The 26,011-nt window shown below is 35.1% G+C and overlaps 2 protein-coding genes across 3 annotated transcripts; one reads left to right on the top strand and one right to left on the bottom strand.

Moving 5' to 3' along the window:
- Nucleotides 1-445: 445 nt before the first annotated feature.
- Nucleotides 446-3,453, bottom strand: LOC128310714 (major royal jelly protein 1-like). The gene is made up of 4 exons (XM_053047420.1): nucleotides 3,379-3,453; nucleotides 1,503-2,409; nucleotides 1,219-1,413; nucleotides 446-1,061 (listed from the first exon to the last, which is right to left on the bottom strand). The coding sequence occupies exons 2-4, from the start codon at nucleotides 2,345-2,347 to the stop codon at nucleotides 446-448; spliced, it is 1,656 nt and encodes a 551-aa protein (XP_052903380.1). The 5' UTR covers nucleotides 2,348-2,409; nucleotides 3,379-3,453.
- A 7,948-nt stretch (nucleotides 3,454-11,401) lies between these two features.
- Nucleotides 11,402-24,944, top strand: LOC128299721 (calexcitin-1). Of its 2 annotated transcripts, none has more exons than XM_053035763.1 (7): nucleotides 11,402-11,496; nucleotides 16,377-16,478; nucleotides 17,508-17,560; nucleotides 17,666-17,785; nucleotides 22,196-22,272; nucleotides 23,385-23,520; nucleotides 23,982-24,944. In XM_053035763.1, the coding sequence occupies exons 2-7, from the start codon at nucleotides 16,418-16,420 to the stop codon at nucleotides 24,090-24,092; spliced, it is 558 nt and encodes a 185-aa protein (XP_052891723.1). In that variant the 5' UTR covers nucleotides 11,402-11,496; nucleotides 16,377-16,417; the 3' UTR covers nucleotides 24,093-24,944. The 2 variants fall into 2 exon arrangements, with proteins under 2 accessions (XP_052891723.1, XP_052891725.1); XM_053035765.1 differs by having other exon boundaries at nucleotides 11,413-11,506.
- The last annotated feature ends 1,067 nt before the right edge of the window (nucleotides 24,945-26,011 follow it).

Genomic DNA, 26,011 nt, shown 5'->3' with positions numbered 1-26,011 from the left:
TTAACATCAGGAGAAACAACTGGTTGGTAACTGAACCAAGCTATAAGCGTTATCTTACGTTCTCTTTTTTAGATAAATATTAGTAGCGTGAATCACATCTAACGACATCCACAGAGATATTAGATTAATAGATTGTATAAACATATGTGGTTAAGGCAGATGAAAGGGAAGTTGAAGATTACGTAAACATTTGACTTTCCATTTGACTTGATTTGATTTGAAAACTTCCTTGCCAAACTCAATGTAGAAAAGGCAAAAAAGGTTAAAAGGATTAAAACGAACATGCATTACTATTTTCTTTTCATCACTTTAAGTCCAATCTTTATATCAATTTATGTTAAAGTTTATGGCAGATTTAGTTTTGGAGATTCATTTTAATCTAAGCAGTTATAAAAGAGAACAAGAATACATTAAATCACTATTAAATTATCTTAATATGACAGAACTAGTGCAGGACAGTGGAATGATTGAAATGTATGCTTTTTTGAAATCGTAGACCATTGAAGTCATTGAAATGAGGATTGACTTTCTGGATGAAAACTTCGCCATTGAGCCCAAATTGTTGTCTTGGTACATGAGGTGGCGGAAATGTTTTCTCACCACTGTTCAATATGAAAAAGGGATTGATTGGTTTAGCTTTGTCGATTACTGCGACGGGCTCGTAGTTATACGGGTGAGGTTGTTTGCGATAAAAGTTCTGTACAAAAGAAGCGTAAGATTTGATGCCGTCAGATGATACGGAAGGACTAACTGACAGTGGTTTTAAACCTAAAGAAGACGTAGGCAAATTGTAAAAGCTATTGCTGGAGACAGTCTCATAGCTTGCTCTAGTAGGTGCAAATCTATGCTGATTGGAGAAGAGTGTCGTCTGTTGTTGAGGTGCACTGCGCTTAACAACGCCATCGATGCGCAAAATGCGAGTGTTAAATTCATTGGGATTCAGATTTTTTAAGTAAAAACGATGAAATTTGGACGTTAGTATGTAGAGAGCACTATCATCCCGCTCAGGCGTACGCAGATCAGCGGCAAACTGAATTTTTTCTTTGTCTTGTGCGAGCAGGCTGAAATGGTCAAGGGAATATAAAGAGCAATTTAAAAAAAAATTATTGTTTTACGCAATGCTTGATCGCAATAGTACGTCACCAGATCACAATGGCCAATAAGGCCCTTCGATATTGACTGAATGCTATGAGAAACTGCTATGGCTATGAGAAATACCTGTGCTCGTTGGTGCGTGGATTCCATGAAGCTACGGCTGTTTCGGATAACGGAGCGTAAAAAATATTTCCACCTCGTGGTGCTGCTGCTAGACCAATTCCTTGCGACGATTTACGTCCAACCAGTTTTACGGGAAGATCTTTGCCAAATTCTAGGGGTCCTTGGCGCAAAGCGGCTGTACTGATCGAGAATAAACTATATCCATTTTGGCATTATTTTGTGAGATCAGTGTGGTAACGTATACAATCAAATTAAACGTTTTTTTAAATCCTAAAATTACTTACCGATCCGTCGCAAGAGGTTGGAAATAAAGAATTGCTGTTTCCGGGTCAAATGCTAGTCCCACCACACCATCCATCAGTGTGAAACGATGTTCGAGAATCCTTGACTCGGCGAAATCGGGATCTGGATACATAGCAGGATGCGATAGTCGCCAAGTGAGATCTTTTTCACTGTCATACACAACAATGCCAGGTGCAACCGTATCAGTAATGTAGACAAAAACGTCATCACAATGGTTCTCTTTTCTGGACGTAGTTTCATCCACGATAATATTGGTAAAAAGCGATTCGCCCCGGACCACCTCCGTAGGGAAATCGATTCTCCGTACCACTTGGTTGGTGTAGAGATCGTAGATGAGTATTTTTGGAGGGCAAGTGATTTCGAAATCCTCTAGCGATCGTGATACACCGGCATCTAATGCCCAGAGGCGATTGCACGAATCGATCCGCATGCGGTAAACGGACACTAGCCCAATGTCCGAGCAGTTGTATTGATTTGTACCTGCTCGATGGTGACTCCAAGATGGGTATGCTTCCAGGGCTGGTGAATCACCATAACTGTCCCGCGGAATGGACGATAGTGTCGCTGGGACTCCCGCGAACAGTCGTGGCGTGGCCAGGAATATTCGATCGTACCCAACTTCGATTCCTGTAGCTACAATGTTTTCAGCATTGTAATAATCTTTGTTTGATACAGGATAGTCCCATGGGAAATTATAGTTGAGTAGGTTCCATTGCTTTACTGTTTCCATGTAGGATGATTGTAGGGCCAGTGCTTGTAGTGGTTCGCCTATGAAAATCAGAACCACCATACACCATATTCGAAACGTAGTATTTTGGTCATGCATTATTGCTGTTGTAACTGTCAACTACAAAAGAAAATGCAATATTCCAAAAGTAATTCGGCACACTGGAAAACAAAAAAAAACATGAATTCTAATCTCTAACCAAGAAATATAATATTCATAAACGTGCCGCATGTATTTTAAAGTACTTTTACGAAAATCTTTTCGTGTTTCTGTTAAATTGTTATTGTAAATCTAAAGAAGAATGGAAAACTAATCGTTTAGTAGGCTTTCGTCTTTCCATCAAGTGGAAGTGCCATGGAAGTGTGTGAACGGCAATAATGCAGTGTTATTGCTATAATAATGTAAAGCTTAAGCCATTACATATGGGTTGCACATGTTGTCATACTTGACCAATGCTCGTCGATGTCCATGGCTCGAAATTGTCTTTCTTGCTCATTGATCGGTGTAAGTGAATGTAAAGTAAGTGAATATAATAAGATCTGCGTACTACGACTCGCATAATGGTTGACGGTAGAAGTCTTATGAAATAATGTGCAATTAACATAATCACCTTTGAACGAAACGCGGGGAGCGCAGACAAAAAAAGCAAGAGACACAATTTATAATTATAGTGTCGTAAATCGGGCAGTTAGACGGTAAACAAGTTTCGATTTGAGTTTTTATTTTGCGAAAATATTTTCACAGGGACAAAACATGGAAGATCAACAACAATGGTAAATTGTACATATAACTAAAAAACATCCGTACGTAGCATAACAATACTAAAAAAAAACTCTAACTCTAAACTCTACCGACGTAATAGAAATACACCAAAACTGTACATTCCAACAATTTGCCTTTCACTATATTGTTGAAGAAATCGAATCACAAAACAACAAAACACAACAAACACATCAATTTTTTTTCTGTACTGAAAATTTATCACTATCAATCTAACACATTGCATTCACAACACAGTCAGGGCAATTCCGATCAGCGATCAGCGACCAACTTGGTACTCGTATTGAAATCTCTCAGTACAGTGTATATTTATTTTGTATTTAGCCCTTCGTTTGCTATGGATCACTTACGAAAGCTCAAACAAAGACTACGATGTTGATCGCACGTTTGTCTGCGATTGCAGCGCTTCACGTCGTGTCAGGTCGTGTGCCCGAGTGAAACTGGAATGTCGTGAGCGAAGCATCCGCCGCGTATTCGCAGCTGGCGCATTCCGCACAGACGAGATGCTTATGTGCCCCTACCATCGTTCAGGTCTCAGTTTTAGCGAACTGTGCTTAGCGATGAAAAGGCAGTATAATTGAAAGATTGGTAGCTGAGAAACTATCTCTAATAATATATAGCTATAATTTAATTAGATTAACAGAACGATTGCAAATTGGAAATGGCATTGTAATATTTACATACTGTTCATCAATTGTTCAAACAAAAAAGATTTTCCAAATCCAAAGTAACTTTTAATAGAATTATTCGTGCGTATTACGTGGTTTATAGTTTTAATCCAATTTAGGGCCCATTAGTAGTGAAGCACTAAATGAGTCACGATTCGTCAGTACTTTCTTAGCGCTCAAATGTTTCCAATACAAATAAAAGCTTTCGTTATATCTGTATAGCGTGTAATAGGGCAGATCTGACCTTCCGCAGATGCGCGTACGTAGCAAAGAAGGCAAATCAATCGTATTGCAATCGTTAGCCTTTCACAAGAAATAACACAAAAACTCTTTCAGCTTGTAATAGAGTCTAAAACTAAACGAGTTTCAAGATTTTGACAGTTTTGGAGACAACCTGCATTAATAAATAACCGGTGAAAGCGAAAGGGAACCATACTTCCCGCTATTGGGTATTACCAAATGGACCAAACGGAATGTATAATGTATGAAATTTGTATGTATAGCATGATACCAGAGTTATACGCGACGCATGAAACGTTGTTGATTTTGTTTCCATTTTCAAGGAATACAAAAAGCGTTGTTGTGTTTTGGAACATTTATTTCTGAAATGTTTCATAATAATCAGCTCAATTGCGTCCTTTAGTTGCGTCGCCTATCATTGTCGGCACTTTATTCTATGTATTTTAAACCACAACGTGAAACTAATTGACGTTTTTTTGTGATTTTGATAAAGTTGATAAAATTAAAAAAAAAACACTAGTGGCTAAGAACATAAACTATCAAAACAGTCCTTATCAACAAACACTTCCCCTGAAATGGTACGACTGAAGTTGGCATCATTCGTACATCCTCTTAAGGTTACGGCGCCCGAACAAAGTACCTTTCACTAACTGCATGAATTGCACAAAGCACTGGCTGTGTGGTTGGCCGATAATGTGATATCGGTTACATATCGGTAAAAGTCCAATGACACGTTAACCATCTAGCCGTCAACATGCGCTAAGCACGGCGCTACACCGTATTATTATTACCTTAGAACCACAACGCCTTTTACTACCCTTGGACGGGTGTGTGCAATTCTATTTGGCGATTTAACGAAAGCGCAAACGCCATGTGATTGTAATTTTATGAATCAAATTTTCATCTTTTTTAGTTAAAATGGAATTTTTTCTTGGTCGTGTCGTGTGACGACCGGCGTCGCTACCAATACACTTCCAGACCGCGTCTATATTTTCTCTTTTATTGCAATTGAAATTACAAGTTGATGTTTCGAAATGCAGTGAAAAATATTTCAAATGTTTATTTTTTCCATAATGTTGGTAAAGCCCAATTGTTCAAAACATGTTCTGGTATAGTTTTTTGGAATTAAAAATCGAGCTTTGCGAATAATTTACAAAATTTTAAGCAAAATATAATATACTGCAATGCAATCCGTGTTGTGATTTCTGCTGTTGTTGCAATATGCAAATGAATACACACAATATTGAGTTAAACACAATATTGCGAACGTGTTTCTTGTACATCCTCACATGGAGTGCGCAATCAACGATAAAGAGACAAATAATGGACGACAAGTAGAATGAAATAATAGGACATTGTTAGACATTTTCTTTCAACAGATTGGTTCTATCGGTTGATTAGTTGTCTTGAACAGCATTTGGTAAACCCATAAATGAATGAAATTAGTAAAGTTACAGTTTACTTCATTCTTAGGGTTATTATGTATAGGGAGGCAGTTTTCTTAATTTGTATTGTTCCCGTTCCCTGTCTATATCTATAGAGATGAGTTCGAATGTTGCGTTTTTGTTACTTCATCGCCATAGTTGTTCAGCATCACCAACAGTAGTCGTCGCGATATCTCTGCTCAACCGCATCGGTGCCCCAATTTTCGTGGAACATGCACAGCACACGGCAGAAAAAATAATAACACACAACTAAACGGGGAAATAAGCTGTGTGGCCCACCATGGGGCAGGTTACCGATTCATATCGGCGTGCGTAATAAATGTGTTGATTTCAGTTAAGCAAAATGATGATGCAGCATGCAGAGTGAAAGCATAGGATTTTTCGAGTATAAATGTGATGCTCTATGATAAGTATCCAATTTGCGTTGCAAGATTTATGATTTATGAAGAAAAAATTATAATTGTTCGTAAAATATAAAGGTAATGCAAATTAATAACTAATATTTAGTTATTGCTCTGCTTAGTTGCTCTGCTGCTCTGATTTTACATACATTATCTCGGGACATTCTATAGTTTTATTCAAATTTTCCGCAGATTTCTACTATTCAATTCTTCTGTTTAATCCATGTGAAACCAATGTTTTCACGCTTGTAGCTAAAATCGGGTTGTTTATTGTTAGGAAACCTAATGATCTTCAAATCTGGCGTCACTGTAGGGAGAGAATATTGCTCTTAATGACTGAAAATTAATTGGCTGCACAGTGCGATCTCACAAGCGTGGCGTTTGGTGCACCTTACCCAGCTGTTCGTGGCTAAAGGCAAACGGTAGAGTTTGGAGAGGCATGGAGAACCAATCCATATATGCGGGTGAGTATCTGCATCATATTGTCGTATGGACGTGCGGGTCAAGTCCATATGTAGAAGGACGTGTAAAGACGGATTGGTCGAAACCGTCATTATTTTCATTTCTTTAAGTTGAAAAAAAGTTCAAGGTTAACGAAACGAAAACATGTTGGCCAATGAAAAATACAGGAAATTCTGCAAACAGAAAAAAACTATAACAGTGATGTAAAAGGCACTCGAACAACGGTTGCATTTTACATGTGTTTTGCAAAAGTATTGTGTGAGACAACAAATTTCACCACTGCCTTCGGAACCAAAATTTTGCGTGCTGTAATGGACTTTTAATTGAAAACCTTTTTTGAACAATGCTGCTTTTCTGAGATATGTGCATTAAGTTTTTTCATTTAGGAAGATTGCTTTCATTTTGTGTTTCTTGGTCTGGTGATGTCGACAACGGAATTGTAATTATTTTTGTTTGCAGTCTATTTACAATACAATCAAATACGGAGTAATGACGATTGGAATGTTAACAAAAATATGAGTATGATTTTCAGTTAAGCTGTAGCAAACATTTCGAATTGTTATAAATTCATTGATCTTTGGTGAACCTTGATTTTGTAACATCGCCAAATTGCATTTCGTGATGGAACAGTGTATAAAGCCTAGATGCAATGCTATGCAATGAATAATGCAAGAATAATTGAATAGATGCTCTAAAAGAAATAAGACAAATAGCTTAATCGATTCACCTGTACGTACCTGTTGTGTTTGTTTATTTATTTATTTATTATTTTTGTTATTATTCAATAACAAAAACATTATTTTTTATTTGAATTCGTATGCTCTTAATAATCAATTTGTTTAATATTAGTTAGTTTTACTATTAGTTTGTTATTTATACTACTAATTTTACCACTGGTTTATTGTTTTAGTCTGTGTTCCATGCAGACATGACATAGTAATTTTTGCATTTATTGCATTCGTCTCTCTGTATATATCTTTTGTCACGATAAAGAGGAGTGTACTATTATTGAAAAAACGTGATTATATGATACAATTCCGACTAAAAATTCTGGTTCTGATGTACATTAAATGTTTTTACTTCGCATTTTTTTTCATACCGTTTCCATACATTGTAACTCTGTTTGAACTACGTAGGTATATTTTTATGATTCTTTTCATTCATTAAGTGAGCTATTAGAAAACTGGTAAAAGCGAAGCCATGGTGGCCTGGCCGTATTTACACTAAATTAGATTAAGTTTGATTATGATCAATTGTTGTCCCTTCGTCGACACATTGAACAATTTTTATAACAAGTTCCATCTCTTAGGTATGTTGATCCTATGAAAAATGAATAAATAAGAAAAATGGCCGATGGAAAATTGACACATCGACCACGGTGCGAATAAAAGCACCTTGAAAATGAGATGAGATTGAAAGCTTCAAACGCTTTTTAAAAGCACAAAATGAAATGACAGCTTTTCCAACAGCATCGCCGTACCCAAGCGATACATTTGACCAAAACACCAACATTTGACTCAAAAAAATGCAGGAAAAGCTTTCCATATGCTCTCGTTAAAAAAACTATAATTATAACTATAAAAAAGTGAGAATTTTCGAATGGTATTGTGAGTAAATTAAAATCCAACAACCAAAGGTTTTAATCAATGCATGGTAACAATGTTATCAAAACAAGGTATCAAAATCGAACTACGATCTTTTACTTAACTAACTACGCTTATCCTAAAGTGTGTGCAATATTTTATTCAAAGCAATACGGCCTGGCCGTTCTAGAAGAAATAAAAAAAATATTCAAACTTATCTCGCTTACCATACACGATAACGATGCAGTACATTTTTATTGTGTCCTGCTTTACATAGAAACAATTTTTGTTCTTCACCTGTTTCAAACAAATGGGTTCAACATGGGTTCACTGAACGGAAAATGTAACAATGAGTTCTATGAACAGAATATTAATCGGATAGCAAATAATTTAACCTACAATGTTGTAGGGTCGTTGGCATCACCGCCAATGCATCAGCACAACTTTTTATTCTGTAGCCAGAAAAGCAAAACGTAAACCAAATTATTTACTAATTACTTAACAAGCAAACGAAAAGGGTACATTGCATTGCAACAATTTGCTGCAGATAAATTGCGTAATGAATAAGATAGAACGAGACGCGAGATGCGTACAAATGTGCTTCAAGAGGCTGTAAAGATAAATGCATGCGATAAGATTTACAAATCTGGAAAGAAGTTGGAATTTATAGTCTAGACATGGGTGAGTCAGAATGCGTTTAAAATGTGTCTAGATCGCCTTTAAAGAACTGGCATTGCCATGTATTGGACTATATGTTCTGATTAATTACACATGCCATCTAGATTTTTAATCATTTTCGAAGCTTATCTCTAGTGTTTATCAACTACACCCAAGTGGTATCCGATTAAGGGTATTTCTGGTATGGACAATAAAAAAACGATCATGACCTTGGGAATAAAAGATAAAATTATCCTCCCAAAATGCTTCTCATTGAGCAACATTCTCTCGTGATTGATAAATGAAAAATATCCCAACGCGAGAAGTCCAATGCAAAAAGCACATTAACACTATAAGCCAACCTTGATTCAAATCCGATTATTGCAGCAAAATTTGCACACATGTGGCACAGAGTGCTGCCAAAATAAGCTTGAGCTAGGGCCACAGCATAACATGTAGGAAAGCAGGCACATCAGGTGACAGGTGGCAGGAGGCAGGTGGCAGACATTTCTTGATAATTGGCGTTTTTGGCACACCAAAATGCTTGGAAATGGGTTATTCAAATCTCATTTCTATCTTCTCGTTATAGTGTTTTCAGTGTGTAAATTAAAGTATTCATTTTGTTCTATACCGCAGTGTCTGAAGCATCATGCTCTGCTAAGGTTAGTATTGCATGTGCAAAGAAGAAATGATGTGTATGTATGGTTGTAAACGGTTAACCGTAGAGAACATTGACGGAACGTTTTCTAATCACACTGCACTGCATTTGCATTAGTTTCAAGGTGCAACGAATAATAGCGGCTATTTTTGAACATATCGCAGTTTAATAAAAAACAAACGTCTAAAATCATCGATACGTTGTGTCCATGCTGATTAGCTTGTTCATATCCATAAAACCATTAAATATTTGTAGCCTTGGTTCTAAAATTGAACAGCACATAGTGTTAGCAATTTTCATTCCAATACGGCATTGTGAAAACTGGCATTTTACTTCTAGTCATAATTGAATGTCAAGTTTTTGGCACAATAATGATGAGTGTGATTGAATGATGGTAAATGTAATTTATTTGTAAAACTCGGGGAGTGGCTAAAAGAATTATTAAAAACCATATAATGCTATAGAAAACTACAGAGTGTGGTTCCAGCATAAATTATGTTTAAATGAGTATTACAAGTCTCTTACTTTCTCTACTTGGTTTAACGACCTACTAGGTCATGCCAGCCATTTATGGCTTACTCGACTTTTTCACCACAAAGCCGGAAAGTCAGTCCTTCCTACAGGGGTTTGGTCTGTATGGGATTTTGAGCCGATTCTGTCGTGTGACGACAGGCACTGCTACTAGTAACCACAATGTAACTACAATGTGCTAGTTACAAAATTACCTAGTTGTTACATTATGACTAAGTCCTAAGATAGTATAACTATACAAATTTCATTAGGAAGTTTGTACACAAAAAAGTTGAAGTCAAAATAGTGAAAATAATAAGATTGATTGGCCCACATTGCTAATTCGTTGCGTCAACCACGTGTTTTCAATTTTTTATTCCGTATGTTCCGTTGTTCATGTTTGCAAAAGCGCGCTAAACACACTTCCAAACCATCAGATTTAATTTATTGAACAAAAAATCAACCACCCATCCGGTGGTTTCGATGTATGAAACCGTTGAATGATGTGAGCTCCCGTGGAGCAAACATGAATATGTCATCGACATTTTCACACAAGCACTTAGCTCCACCGAGACGGAAGTTGGTGAGCAAGACAGTGTGGAATGCACGAGAAATTGAGTTTGTGAGGAGAACGAAAGCTTCACAGGATATGCATCCTGTCATCCAGACGACAACTGGTCCAATGGAAACGTTTACGTTTCTTCGCGGGACTTTGGAACCGCTCAATTTGGTTTAGTTTGACGTTAAATCGCTGGTCGTTTTTCATAAATGCATTGTTTGAGACACCTTAGCAGGGGTTTTGGGTTTTTTACGTTGCGGATAGTTTGAAACACTCTTAACACAGGGATCCGAACAGCAAACATTTTACTCGCATCCAAAAACCCGAAGTGCGGCCCCAAAAAGACCAGGTCGGGGCAATGCGAAACACGAAGTACAGAATAAAAATGAGTAAAAAACACCAACAACTGCAGAGAACCTTCGTCCTAGATAAGTCTGAGTGACTACGGAAACTCGCCCTGTATGTTCTGTGGGAGAGAGTGAACTTGGTTCGGAACCATTTGGCCAGTATGCGGATAGCAGATACTCTTACCTTTACAACTGTCCTATGCGCCAAGTCCCGGGGTTTCACCGTAGTGTTTGGAACTCGTTTGAACTCGTGCTCCCAACTTCCTCTCAAATATTCTTTCGGATCAAAGCCATGAGACTCTCTCTTGCATGCGTGTACCCGTTCCTGGAATGCTAGCCTTAACATCGACACTAACAGCGACAACTATGGCATAGTACCTACATTTTGGGGTCAAATGTCATCTCGAATACAATTGTATTTAAGAACCATAAGCAAAACCAAAAATATAATCCACACAAACAGGATACAAACTAAAATCGTTACCTACGATAATAAATGTTGCGATGTAAAATGTTTTAATAAATCGAGATTTTGTTTTGTTAAATAATGCGGCAAAAGCTGTCACCATTAATTTCATGAATAAACAAAATAATAGATAATTATCTTAAAGTGTAATGCGGAACAAACTTTCTTGTGCATGCTAATTTTCTTTAAACACTTCATAGAAGTCACGAATGCATTAGGAACTAAACTCTATGGGTGTTATTTAACCCCCAACGACGCTACATTCTTACATGCTCTAGTGTTGAGTCCATTGTTCCTTATCGCTCTGGTTTTAACGTTGTCGGACCTATAAAAGCGACCCTACAGTGCGACAACTTTCCGTATTCGTCGGGTGCCTGGTTAACAGTTCATACCATCTACGCTTTTTGCTACTAAGGACAGGTAACAGTGAACCCATTGCTTAGTGCATCTACGTTGGTCAACGAGTACACTGGTACGTTTCGGTGCGTTTCCAATCATATCCTTGAATAGCTTGTGATTGCGTGTGTGTGCGTATATGTGAGATTGGGGGTGTGTGTTCATTTATCGTATTAATTGTGATAAACATGTTCAATTGTTATTTCGATAATTAATAAGCGTACAAAGATCATTGATGATCGGTGCATTACTGAACTGCCTTTTTGGTCTAGTAATATAGCTCTGAGCAGGTGTATTTAGTGACAGTGCAAATTGCGGATTCTTGGGAAATAATATTTTCTCAATTCAGTTGAACTGATCATGCCTATGCGAGGAAACAAACAAGTGAATTGGCGTGTATGTCGTGTTTTAGGTAGTAAATTATATTGAACAGAGTGTGAGTAGACTGGATTTTAAAAACAACATTCCAAGTGCGACGAAAAGGTCATTTTATAAACAAAACGGTGACCTGATTAACTCCTAAACGGCCGTTAAATTACTGGATCATTGCATTAATGTACATCTATAACTTATTATACTTTTTATTAGGATTAAAATTCACAACACCATTCGTAATGGACAGCGTAAAATCAGGAACATGTTGGTTAAATTATAATTACTAGATAAACATGAAACAACTACAATATTATCTTTTGATATAATATAACATCGTACGGTTTTTGCTTCATACTTTTCTATAAATAAAATTCATTCAGATACGTTGTGCATCAATTTTCAATTAAACAGATAATAAACTAGTCTACACCAGCAGAACTGTGATGATCAAAAGAAGGAAGAAACAGATAATGCGAAGGACTAAAGATAGAACAAGGGGGCGTCCCCGTTATAGCCTGCTAACTCGTTAATTGTAAATCCTTTCAAGCACAGTCCCGTGATGATAAATATCGAAGAAGAAAGTGTGGAGAAGCACAAGTCTCTTGTAACTATGATAAAATCTGAATGATAAGAATGTAAAAATAAGATAAGTATGATACGAATAGGTATGTTCGTTAGAAGATGCAATACCTTACCATATGCCTATATTCCTTATTACAACGTTGTATATAAACAAAAAACCTATCAGAGGTAGTCTTTACCAAACAGAATAAAGTAAAATGACAAACGAATAGTGCTAATTTATATGTAACACCTTAGTTAAGGCGGTTTCCTACTGTTAGCAGATTACGTGCTTCACCATGCGATAGCGAACTTAATTCTCAAGCCATGTGCTCACCCACAATATATTCGGTACGTTGGCGGTATATGATTGAGGAAAAGATTCTGCACGTAGTCAGTTTTTTTTTTTAACAGAATGTGGTCAAGGTGATCGAGGTAAACGCAAATACTATCATCAATCTCTCCTTTGTACTGTCACTGTTATCCATCAGGTCAATCTGGTTTTACGGCTTAACACATTTTAGGCGCCAAGTTTGAACTCGTCAATCGATGCTGATGGATTGAGCTATGTATGCTTTCATGGATCACACTTCACGCTGTCGTGAAATATATGTATCTACATGCCAGGTGTCATCACTCGCATTTCGGCCTGAAACAGGCTTGGTAAGCCTAGAGCGGATGGTTGAGAGGCTATATTTGATTCCACTTTCACTGTACGAATCGTTCTTTTAAAGCTGCACTCTTTTATAGAAGATACATACGTAGGAAACTTTCATGTAGCCCTTGAATATGCGGCCATTTTGTTGTATATTTATAAGCACTCGTTTGAAAAAAACTTCATATGCTCTACAGAAAACGTTCCGGCTCGACTAAAACTGGACCAAAACCAAAAATTTCAAAAGCTTTAATTTAAAATAATGTGCACAGTACTTGATCTAACATAACGTAGTGGTGAGTTCGACTTTAATCTAGACCGACTTTTTATGAACATGCTTTCGAAGCACACTAACATGTATTGTTATGTTTATCTTCATGCCCGATTAAAATTAAAATCTGTGTAAGTAAAGACATCGTACAGAACCTGTAAAGGCTATCTTAGGCTATAACATTAGTGCATTGTAGGTTACGCTAGGCATATCTGTATACAAAACCGATAAGCTCGTGCAATTCCTTCTGGTGAGCTGAAACCTAGCGGGAATAAAACTCGTTTAATTGGTCAGGCTAAATGTGCAAGATGGTGCAACTGAAATGAAATGCATATTGCGCTCTCAACTGAGATTTGAGAAATGATTAGGAATTCGTTTAGATTGAATCATATAACTAAGATACTACCATGTACAACACCGTGATACAACACATTCTTACGGAAATAAATTACGCATTGCTCGTCGGAGTGCAACAACAGTGAACATATCTGCTCACAAATACAATACTCACTAGAAAAGTGATAACTGATTGTCATTAATATGAACTTCTAATGTATCTGCAATTTTCACGTACTATACGATTAAATAGAGGCAAAAGGCCTTAGACTTATAGCAATCATCTCATAAATCGATATTGTGAAAATTTGGCCAATTGCCCAGCAGCTTATACGGCCGTTTGTGGCAGTTCGAGCAATAGCAAGTAAAACGCAAATTACAAATGAATGTGTAGTTTATTGTTGGATTAAGGCATTAAAGTAGAAAGCGTACTTTGAACTACATAACATGTATAATACACATTTTTTTCAACAGATTTTTTGATATGCAATAGTTTTGATATTGGTATTTAACGTTATAATTTTCTCTTGATTTCAAAATATCATTTTTTAATAAATATTTAAGTATCTTTATATGTATTATATCCTTCTCTGTCATATATTTCGTTTATATTTAAAAATGGTTAAAGTCATTAAAAATACAAAATGTACGAACGAAATTATTAGTACATTTGAACTTACAAAAAGTCTAAATTCAAGGGCCAGTGTTCATTTGCAATTGATTGTTTTGATTAAGAAAGCAATTAAAACTTTGCCTTGCCTCTTCCAGTGTTTAAGCATTTAACGACAGCTTAAAGAGAGTACAATTAATATTACAATTGCAATTACAGACTCAGCATCACGCTATGTAAACAAAATCGTAAAGAGAATAGGTTGTTCAAGAAAAAATAAACAGGAAAAAATAGTAAATGTTACTAACAAACCAATCATTGACCGCAACGGTAAAATTGGGTATCTTAGGTATTAAGTTAGGTATATTATTCTTCACAAAATTAAGATACATTTTTATTCATACTGATGAAACTTTGTGTATGTGTGTATACAAAGCCACATGATACGCTTGACAAAGTACTTTAAATATGATTTGTTTGTTATTTTCCACGCATAATTGTTCGTCAAGTTTAATCTTTTAAGCAGTAATTGAAAATAGCAAACATTTCATCAAATGTGTAATTGAAGTTTGCACGTTTATTTGCATTGAATATGTTTTGGTGCAAGCATTGAACTAAAAGCTTATGTCTTGTAAAAATCTAAAGAATCATAAAAAAATTGCCGAAGCGCAAAATTCATAATAGAATCTAATAAACTGACTAATTTTTTTGTGTCATTGTGTTTCAATAAAATGGTAAATGAAACCTAAGGTACATAGTGATCCAATGGAAACGTTTTTCAAACAGCAGTGCGTACTTTACCACTAATTGAGTGGCGCAAAACTTTTAAAATCATAAAAAATGAATATTTCATTACTCTATGCAATTACCTTCCGATGGAATTGTAATGATTTATTGTATACACGTTTATTTAACATACTGTCTTTAATGCTTTGTTTATCACTGTCAAACTAGACAAGCCATGACCGTATTTGCTACTGCATATTGCTCAAATTTTTACCTTTTTTGCCTTTTTGGAAAATGAACTGAACTGGAACATGTGTAAAACAATGCAGAATGTGAGTGAAGTGTACGCATAAATCAATTAATCATTGAAATATTGAATGCTCATAACAATCCTCCAGTATTCCCTCGTCTGTTGCCTCAAAGAGTGATCAATTATATCAAGGATGATTATTCATATCCCATGATGGAGATCTCAACGGACCTTGTTATCAGCGTGCATTGTTTAAAGTATACTGTAAATTGAATTGCCATCAATTAAGCATGGACAAATTGCATTGGATAGGTAAATAAAATGACCGCATTAAGCAAGCCGACGCTCCATTGTTAATTTAACGACTGATTGTTAAACATAACGAAACCAAAAAAAAACACTTTGTTCTAAAAAAAAGTATTCATGATCTTTTAAATGTACAATAGTTCTATATCATCTTGTTGTATATTGTCTTGTTGTATATGGTTATTGCAAAGCTGCAATCTTTAGGAACTTTTTCATGTTGTAAACTAAAAAAATGAAATGATAATACGAAAAGAAATTTGTAGGCATATGGTTTTGATGTAGCCATTAACAAAAGAAGGAACAGAATATAACATCAAACACAGACATGCAAACGTTCTATCGGCTTACCGTTTCGCAATGTAACGTTGAAATTGTACCTATGTTCATTTAATTGTAGTCGTTGTGATCACCATGGAAATTAAGATATTTCTTCAGTTGCTTCTATGAAAAGCGTTAAACGGTATAGGCAAAAATATTTGAAGTAGGTACTCGATACGGTTTATGTTTTCAACATCACTGAGTGTACCTATTTTCAGTAGGGTTTAAAAGTCGTGTAGAAATAATGACTACAGTTTCTTTCTAAAGGAACCCAAGATGATCATTTTCTCCTTTGCTCAATATTTCTGCTGGTAGCATTGTTAACTTCAAGCTAATGGTGCCATTATTATTGGGAAATGTCAGTAAAGAAGCTTGCAACTCCTATTACTTTGGGTGGAATTTTTCATACAAACGAAATGTTTCAAAAACACATCTAAAAACATATTTACGCCAAGTGTGTGAAGAAATGTGAAACGTTCATTATATTTTCCCAGTGTAAAAGGATTACGTTTCTACAACTGCAAACTTTTTTCTATGCTTAATTTTAGTTCGATCTAGTAGCCAACAAACCTAGTGGAATTAATTAAAAATGTCGCCAATCTCGGAATTCCGCAAGAAGAAGTTGCTGTACGTATTCAATGTATTCTTTGGTAAGTGTTCTTCAACAAAACATGTTCTTTGTATTACACTATGTTCTAATTTATTCATACACTATCGATATTATTTTTTAGAACCCTATATAAGTTAGTATTAACTATACTAACTCAGTACTCAAAAGCTATTGTTAAAGATTATAAATATTGTTAACACTTCCTAAACTTACATAACAGGTTATTACGGCTATAGGGTGTAGTGCAACAATTCATTTTTGTGTATTTGAAATAATACGATGTCAAGACAATTCATACGTTACATAGACTATCCAATAGTGGGTAAATTCATTAAAAAAAACTGGTGCAATGAAAAATCTAACCTCAAAGCATAAAATTTAATCTATTCTGATTTAAAAAAACTGGTCTTTTACCAGTAGTACTAGTCAGCCTAATCTTTTTCCTGACATTGCAATGAATGTATCAAAGGAAGATTTTGTTTGGCCCCTTTCACTTCTGATATTAAGATTTTCCTGGCAGTGTTATGGAATGGTATCGTTCTAGCCAGTACAGTGACATTTACTGGTTTCGCGACATTTAAATTGATTTTTATAGGAACTGTCCAGGAAAATTTAATGAAAAACATGATTGTTTGGTTTTTGTCTTTATCAACAACAGCCCTTGGCAGGTTGAAACAATCTGAGACAAGTAGTGTTGATGGTTATTAGTCAAGCAATAATGTGAGTTGGCATTTGATATGAAATACATGCAATGGACGATTTCCAGTCGGCTTGTTTCTGCTTGTTTTTTTTTTATTATGTATACCAGTATAATTCGAAAGAATTTAAAGTTACAAAATATTTGTAAAAAATAAGATTTAAAATGTAAGAGCATTAAAACATGTTGCCATAGGCCATATATATCTAGACTAACCATCATGTAAATATGTTATTAATTATATAAATGCTTTGAATCCAACTTTAATACCATCATATCTTTCTAAAACTTTAAAAATAACTTTTGAAATACATTCGTATAAAGAATAACTACAACCTATCAACCTAAGACATAATATCTTTCATTTACTAGATGTCAACCAAAGCGGCGAAATCGACCGTAAGGATTTCGAATTAGCTATCGAGGTGAGTAATATGGCTGAAAACAATAATATACACACTTTTTTTTAATACAGAAGGTTAACCAAACCCATTTCTTATTTTATGATGTAAACACTTTCGGGGGCTTAGAAAATCTGTGAACTTCGCGGGTGGCCCACAGGTAATCCGAAGAATGTAGAAACGCACGATAGCATGTTCAAGATCTGGGAAGGCTTGCGCTCAAAGGCGGATAAAGATAACGATGGACAGGTAAGAGAAACTTTTCTTCATTGCCTTGATTTGAATTTAAAACAGGGTACATTTTTATAATCCATCCTACCCGCGTACAAGCACTACATGAGAATGGGTAGAACCAAAGGAACTGCGAGTGAGCTGTGGTTTGACCAAAAAAGGCTAGAAGGATTTTCATGACAGATCAAAACTGACCAACTGAAATAGCGGTGGATGCAAGTGCGTTGGAAAAGTTTCTAGCTTAGTTTAGAAAAGTTGATTCATTTATGGATTAGAAATGAGCTTGAAATTTACTAAACATCACCACTTGGGTATTTTATCGTAGCTATCGTCTGTACAGATATAGTTCAAATTTATACTTTAAGTATTAAAAATACTTGTATATTTCCTACAATGTAGAATAAAAAAGCCTGGTTTTGTTTTAAATCGTTACAAACACGATGAGGATTGGAGTTGTTCCTCTCCAATAAAAGCAGTTCCCGAGTAGTTTAAGAATTTGGAGCTCATAATTGGGAGTTGAACCAAATGATTGCCTAAAACTCTGTCACGGACTTAGTATCAGTTGATTCCCAGCATTTCTGTGGTTTAACGCGACAAAAAGGACGACGGTAAGGTTCACACCTAACTGTGTAGTGACAGCAAATGGGTACGATTTTACGCTTGTGAATCAAACCGTATGTTTGCGACGGTAAAGCTCTACCATGTATAAGGCTTTGCATTCTGATTTGTAGAACGCGACATCACGAACCAAGTGAAGATTAATGATCTGAGGATTAGTTTGAGCATAACTGAAAGCAACTATACAATGCAATGTGTGGAGTATAACAGCTAATACGTGCAATTCGATGACTACTACGTTAGGGCACTTGTTTCAGCCTTTATGTTGTGATTGCCTGCAAATCAGCAAAAAAAATTGTTTACCACATGCTCATCATGACAACTAGTATTTTATGTTTAGTTCGCATTATTGTAAAAGATCTGCTCAATCTGATTATCGGAAAGTTATAGGATGATAACGACATGAAAGTTAGTGCAATGTTAATAGAAAATTCAATGGGATCATATTTAAAATTTACACAAACAACAAAATATAACTATTTCGTTCCATAACATTTTATCCCCATCCCCATTTCCTTTCTTCAAGATAAATGGAATGAAAATCAACTTGGGAATAAACATATTTAGTTCATAAACCTAACCTCATATGCTAGGACCCCCATCCTAAAGTGTTGAAAGCGTTTTATGTATATAAAATTCAAAATTGCTTTCTACAAATTGAGAAGAACCCTGACGGACACACGTGCAATATGCAATATATTTCATTCAAAAAGGACGTTTAGGCCGTATTGCTTGTCTATTGTTCACTTCATCTGTGTTACAATTTACATAAGTTTGCAGCATTATCCCGGGTTTACTCGGCCGCAAGTGCAATATGAAAAGGTATATAAATGTGTACTTCATTGAACATTTAGCCACCTTACCTGAGTATAACTCAAATAAGTAAACTTATTACTGTGACTACATTTTCCAAGTATGTAGAATCCTTACAGATTTACCTCAGCCTTCCTTCCTTTGAAGGTAAATAATGGGCAATAATCATCGGCACTATTTCTTTACTGTTATTTTCTCGACGGTGTTGCCTGCAATGAAGGCATATAACTACCTGCGCAAAGGCAACAAAGATACAAAGAAAGCAAATGCAGAATGCGGTAAACGTTGTGTATTCCATTTGCAGGATTTGCAATTTTGCATCAGATTTAAATTAAACGCATTCGCCAAATGCGAAACGAAAGTCAGCATTTTAGCCACCCCTTTCGTATAATCGACAAGCTTATATCCATCGTACCGTAGAATCAGGAAGGGTAAAATATCTGATTGCATCGCTGGTGCTAGCTAGCAACGTTTCCCTTTTTACCCGTTTGCCAGCTTTTATGGTTCTTTTCTTCGCAAAATATGAATCACATACCTTGACAAATTATTTGAAATCAAGTCCGGGAGAATAGTGCCACGGAAAAATTGTTTTCTTCTTTTTCTTCTTCTTATAATTTTTATTATTATTATTATTATTATTATTATTATTAATTTTTATTATTAATTATTACTAATAATTATTATTGTTATTATTATTTATTGATAAGGCCATCTTGCATATAGTGGCCTAAATAAATACAATAAACCCCACAGTGATCAGAATATAACAGACAAACAACGATTCATCTATCTCGAAACGAGCTACGCAGTATTAACTAAAGATTATTTACACTAGTGTTAAGATCGACTTAGTTTTTAGGAGATCAATACGAATTTCCTATTTTTGAAAGAGAGTCGTCCTGGTTACATGGTCGTTATTTTCATTTTTTTACGTTATTTAAAATTACTTACTATTCTATTTGTTATACGTATTTCATAGATTTGTACGTTACATCATATTGCTCGAATTCTAAAAATTGAAATACATGCAACACCTGAGATACGCGGTTCCTGTTATACGCGGATTTGAAGATACGTGGTTTTGGAAAACTGCTAATATAGATAACTGACAGCTGAACACATTTGAAACTACAAAATAAATTATCGAACTGGAGTAGAACATGAATAGGCTTGGGCAGGATGATATACCTATTTGGCAAATTTAAACAAAATACTCCATTTTGCAATTCTTTTACAAAAAATCCCAGTCTATGACCCAAATTACCTTTAACATTGTTTATTTGTATTTTGAAGAGGTACCTTATCACACTTTAAGAATAAAAAATGGAGGTTATTTACACGTACGCAAGATCTAAGCTTTCAATTTCTTTGCTACCATGCAAAAGCCTTTTGAAACAGAGCACGTTTTGAGCTAAACGTAACATTCGTGTAACACCAAACAATAGCTATAGCTTTTTTGTACAGATTTTCCCTCGAGACACTACGTGGTAACACTATCTTTTTTGTACATTTTTAATACTGCCATGTGAGAATGAACTGAGCTGATCTCGTTCCCCGTTGCCATATACGACACTCGGGAGAATAGCAGTTTGGTCACCGTGAGATCAGATCCCACCGGGAAGCCAAACCTTCCTAGCATATTATAGAATATTGGCTACGTAACACAATTTAACTGATATTAGCTAAAGGCAACATACCACTTACGATCACTCGTTGCATCTAACAGATGCATTACATCTGTTGATGTAATACTGTTGCTGGTGGTTGCTCGAAGATACTTGAGTTATTGTAAATCATGCAAATATTTCACATTTGTGGATAGTTGTTCCCTATAGATCGTCAAAAATTATTCAAATATTGTGAGATAGCTAATCTCACTATTCGTATTGTGTTTAATTTTACGGTGTTATACGATATGACATGGAGTTCAAAATCCATTATATGTTGGGAAGTCAGACTTTTTCGTTGTTAATTTATGAAATCATGATGGATAACATCCTTTTACTTGGGATTTAAGTCAGAATTATAAAAAGTATAATTCTTGTACAGATTCGAAAACAACATATTGTAATATTTTTCTATGCATACAAAACTAACTATCACTATCTATGAAATAGATATCCACACAAATCGAGGGCAGCTATCTATGTGGATGTTGTTTGTCAATTGATAGCGATTCATGTGGTTGCTGGTACTGGTGCCACAATGCTGTTTTTTTAACGCATCGCTTAAAACATGGTGGCAAAATGTGTGCAAAGCCTATAAACCTAAAGAACCCCGGAACAATCAAAACTGGACCATTGCCAGCAGATATATTAAATTAATCGTGCCAAAGATATCCCAATAGCACACGTTTTGAAACAAGGTAGAACTATGCGTAGCGGTTGTACGTGTTCTGTTTATAAATCAGGGCATCGCTTTTACTGCTTGAAAATTAAACCCATAGAACTCATACGGCCATGACTAGAGTGAGGCATTTTCGGAAAATGTGCAAATGTGGCGGTGCGACAAATATGTGCTGGTTAAAAGGGAGAAAAATCTTGCGCAATGCGTGTGCGTGTATGCATTCTTTGCTACCGTAATAGGAGTCACGCAGAATTCAAATATTTTTCACACACGTCTATTATTTAAATATCAGAATGCCGTGTGAGAGGATTCGTTAACTATTTCTAAATATACTCTTTTTTAATATGTTTATAGCCCATACGTATATGCTAGGTCAGGCCAAGTAATCATGTCGGCCAAGTAGGGAGTAATGATTAGCACTGATTGATTAGCCTGATTGATTGTTGACGTTTTTACACAACACTCGTACATCTACAATTTAATATCCTTACATAAATCTGATAAACATCGGATCAATCATATTCATAATAAATACAACATGCTTAATAATATAATGTATTGTAACGTGAATAAAAACTGCATTATACAATATAACAGTATACTGGAACACGAAAGTAATATATTGCACATTTATCAAATTCTTTTTCTTAGGTGTCTGTTGACGAGTGGTGCAACATGTGGGATGCTTATGCCAAGGATCCCAGCACTGTCATGGACTGGCAATTAAGGTAAATTTTTATCTTTTTAATCTTTTTTTTATACTCTGAAGCATATGACGCAAAGAGAGTAAGAGCTTTTTGAAAATAAAACTAATGATTTCTTTCGAATGAAACAACTACAACCCCATGATTTCATACTCATGTATTATTAAAATTCATATTAAAAAGGAAGACTGGTTTTCATGTATTATTTTGAATTTCCGTTTTGTTTGTTTTCATTTGTAGATCAATCTCTACTAATATTAAAAACAGTTTTCAAAGGTTTTTACGAGGATTGTGACTTGTTCTTATGACATAGAACAGTCTATTTCAGATTATTATATATCCCAAGAAATATTTAAATCATAAACATCGTAATAGATCATACGGCCCTTGGCCGTCATAATGGAAAAATAAATAAAAATAAAATAAAAATAAACATCGTATTATCATAAAACCAACAATTAGCATTCTTCAAATTTGTAATTTCATTCACAAATAGCTTTAGTATTAAGAATGTACAACGCAATATTCAACATTGCTTTCACTTCAAAATGAATAAGACTTTAAGCAAGCACGGGCAAGGATATAATTTATGACATTTGTAATGTGAAGTGTTGGACGGCTATCCGAACCTTGTTGACCAATTGTTGATCACAACAAAAGAAGTGGAAACATGTTCCGTTGAATTACTTTCCAACCTGTTTTTGTCTTTAGTACAACGGTCAAGCCGTATCGACTTATTTTACCACGTAGCCGAGAAGTCAGTGCTAGCTACGGGAAAACGGTCCGGATGGAATTTTATCTCGGTCCTATCGTGGACCTATTCTCAACTTGTGAAAAGTTAAGAAATGAATTTAATGTTTATCGTAGCGTAATGTAATACATTTTTGGCATGATATATATTTAAGCTTTCTTTGTTCTGATTTTGTTGTGATTCTTGTTCTTAATTTTTCAATAAACATCGCACGGGTTGTATAAATAAACAGATAAAACAAAAATAAACCAATTCTGATAAATAGCCGCAACAAACCAATCGTGAAATCTAGTTTTCTTATGTCCATAACAGTCATAAGTTATCATAAAAGTATTTTGTACTACTTTTCAGTAACCTTTTTCTGCTATGTTTTAACTGTTTTCAGGTACATGAATTTCATGTTTGATCTTGAAGATGCCTCGCACGACGGAACAATCGACGGTGACGAATTCTCGATTGTGTGCTCCAGCTACGGCGTTGATAAAAACGAGTGCCAGGAGGCATTCAAGAAGATGTCAAAGGTATGTTTCATGACAATGGTATGAGTTCAGTAGCTGGAGACGTTCACGAAAGAGGAAATAGATAATTTAATCGCTTGAATTCTTAACAAACGGTTCTATTGAAATGGATAATTTACTTTCGTTTTTTCGACTATTTATGTTGCAATACACAATGGACTCGCCACATTTCTGGTATCGATTTCATTTTTTTGCTCATAAACGAATGTGTCTGTTAACGTACCATGAATTAAGGTATATGACTCACTAGTGGCATATTTGAAGCTTAAGTAATGTAATCCATAACTCCAAAACTATAAAACATATCAATTAGGTTAATTACTACATTTACAGTAGTGTAGCTGTAAACCATATTGTATACGTTTGTTGATGCGATTCATATTTTTTCCTTTTAGCTAAAATGTTTCATCGTTTGCATACAAGCTACTTAAATGAAATGCATTTATTTATCCTTTTTAATAAAGGGCGAAGTAGAAGTAAACCGAGAACAATTTGCTGAACTATGGCGCGAATACTTTTCATCAGATGATCCAGCCTCACCCGGTAACTTCATATTTGGCAAAACATCTTTTTAACGGAGTTGTAGCCCTTGAATGTACCGATGGCTTAATGCTTAGACCAGGAAGGAATGATCAACCCGCTAATTGCCAATAATGGAGGCAGTACGACGCTGATAATGATGATAAAAATAAACGACACCCGTGACTTCTCATCGTAGGTGCTTGTGGTAAATCATCCTAAAATTTTCAAATATGTTTCACCAAAAAAAGTTTGAGTAACTGTCCAAGGCTATAATATCATTTTCCTAGTCGGTTAACAGTACTAGTTGAAATAAATCAGATTATTCTGTCTTAGTTGAAATTTGTTGTCCTTGGTTAATTTTGTTCAATTCTTGATTTGTTTTTTTTTTTATTGTTTAAATTATCAAACAATGAAACTTTGTCTGATACACCGAATTTATGAATATTTTTTAAGTAAAGAAAATAATCACTATATGTAGAGCTATTTTATGTTGTTTGTGTCACAGGCAGGTAACAGAATATCCGAAATTACATGAAGAAGAAAATGACCTCTCATTACATTGTTAGAAAAAATAGTATAACCTGGTAGTTTAAAAAAAACTACCCGGGAAGTATTTTCTGCGAATACTGCTACCACTCAGCATAATATGCAAAATGCATAATGAATGCGTTTGATCTAACGTACCACACTCTACAAAAATAATATCATGAAACCATATCGTGAAATATAAAATGTGAAAAACAAAACCATCCGCAAATCATTTTTATTAAATTCAAATTTCGTTTTGATTAACATTTGTTTTAACCTTAAGTTTTACGGCTTGGCTGTTCTCACGAAAATAAAAAAAAAAAACACTTTTTTTAGAGCTTCGAAAAGATTCGATCACTCCACTGTCAGAACGTTACTATAGTAGGAAAATGGAAGAAAGTATATACTAATTTTGTTTATACAAATTGTTAGCCACAAAACAATTCATATAATATTTTTGATAGATAGACAAGCCAGAAGAAAAGTGAATACTCAACTAATGTAAAAGAATATCGCTCATTCAAACAAGAATGACAGATATCAACGATTTTGTCATTGTGTACAATCAAGTACAAGCAGTTCTTGTTAACACAAGGTTAAACAGAACATTAAAAAACATAAATATGCAGAAAGGTAACACGGGTTGCCGTTAAACGAACATACACAACCAACAATTGAAACTAAAATGGAATCGTATGGTTGAAATGGCGCCAGAGTAAAATGTCCTGGGATTAATAATGATATTAAATATTACATGTACGTGTGTAGTAGATTCTTCCTGCGAAAAATGGAAGTGGTGAAGGAGATACAAGCTAAATTTGTAACTGTTTTAAAGAAATATTCCTTGTTGGTAAAAGTAAACAAAACTTGAACGTAACTTCGATGAAAATTTCATTCTCTTGAGACATAAGCACGAAAATCTGTACTATCTAATCTATTTCTTTCCTCTTCTCTTTGAAATTGAAACCCAATATATCTTCATAATTCCGTAAATCGACAATACCACTACAAGCAATGTAGAAGATATGTGTATGTTTTGAAGGAGAACAGCTCTTATTCTATTTCATGTGCATTCCGTAACAAAAGGGAATCTAGCGTTACTGTTGCTGCTTTTAAAAATTTGGTCTATATCCAACATTTCTGTTTATTTTTCCTACTTCTTGTTCCTGTTGCATTAGCTTACAAATCTTAAACCGATACTCTAGCGTCAATACAGTTGTGCAAACGTGTGAATGAAAACGATTCAACAGGGAAATCGGCCTTAGCTGAGATCATTAAACCGAAACAAACAACAATTTCAAATGTTGCGACAAAATAAAGAGCAAGAATCAAATACCACATTCTGGCAAACGCAAACCATAATACCAGCAGTGTCTACTGTACGAAACAGACAACTTGGACGTCAATTAAATGTATCGCGTTCGTGTTTGAAATGTTGCCTAAT

Source organism: Anopheles moucheti, chromosome 2, assembly GCF_943734755.1.
Source record: "Anopheles moucheti chromosome 2, idAnoMoucSN_F20_07, whole genome shotgun sequence".
Lineage (NCBI taxonomy): Eukaryota > Metazoa > Arthropoda > Insecta > Diptera > Culicidae > Anopheles > Anopheles moucheti.
This window is presented reverse-complemented; position numbering and strand designations above follow the sequence as displayed.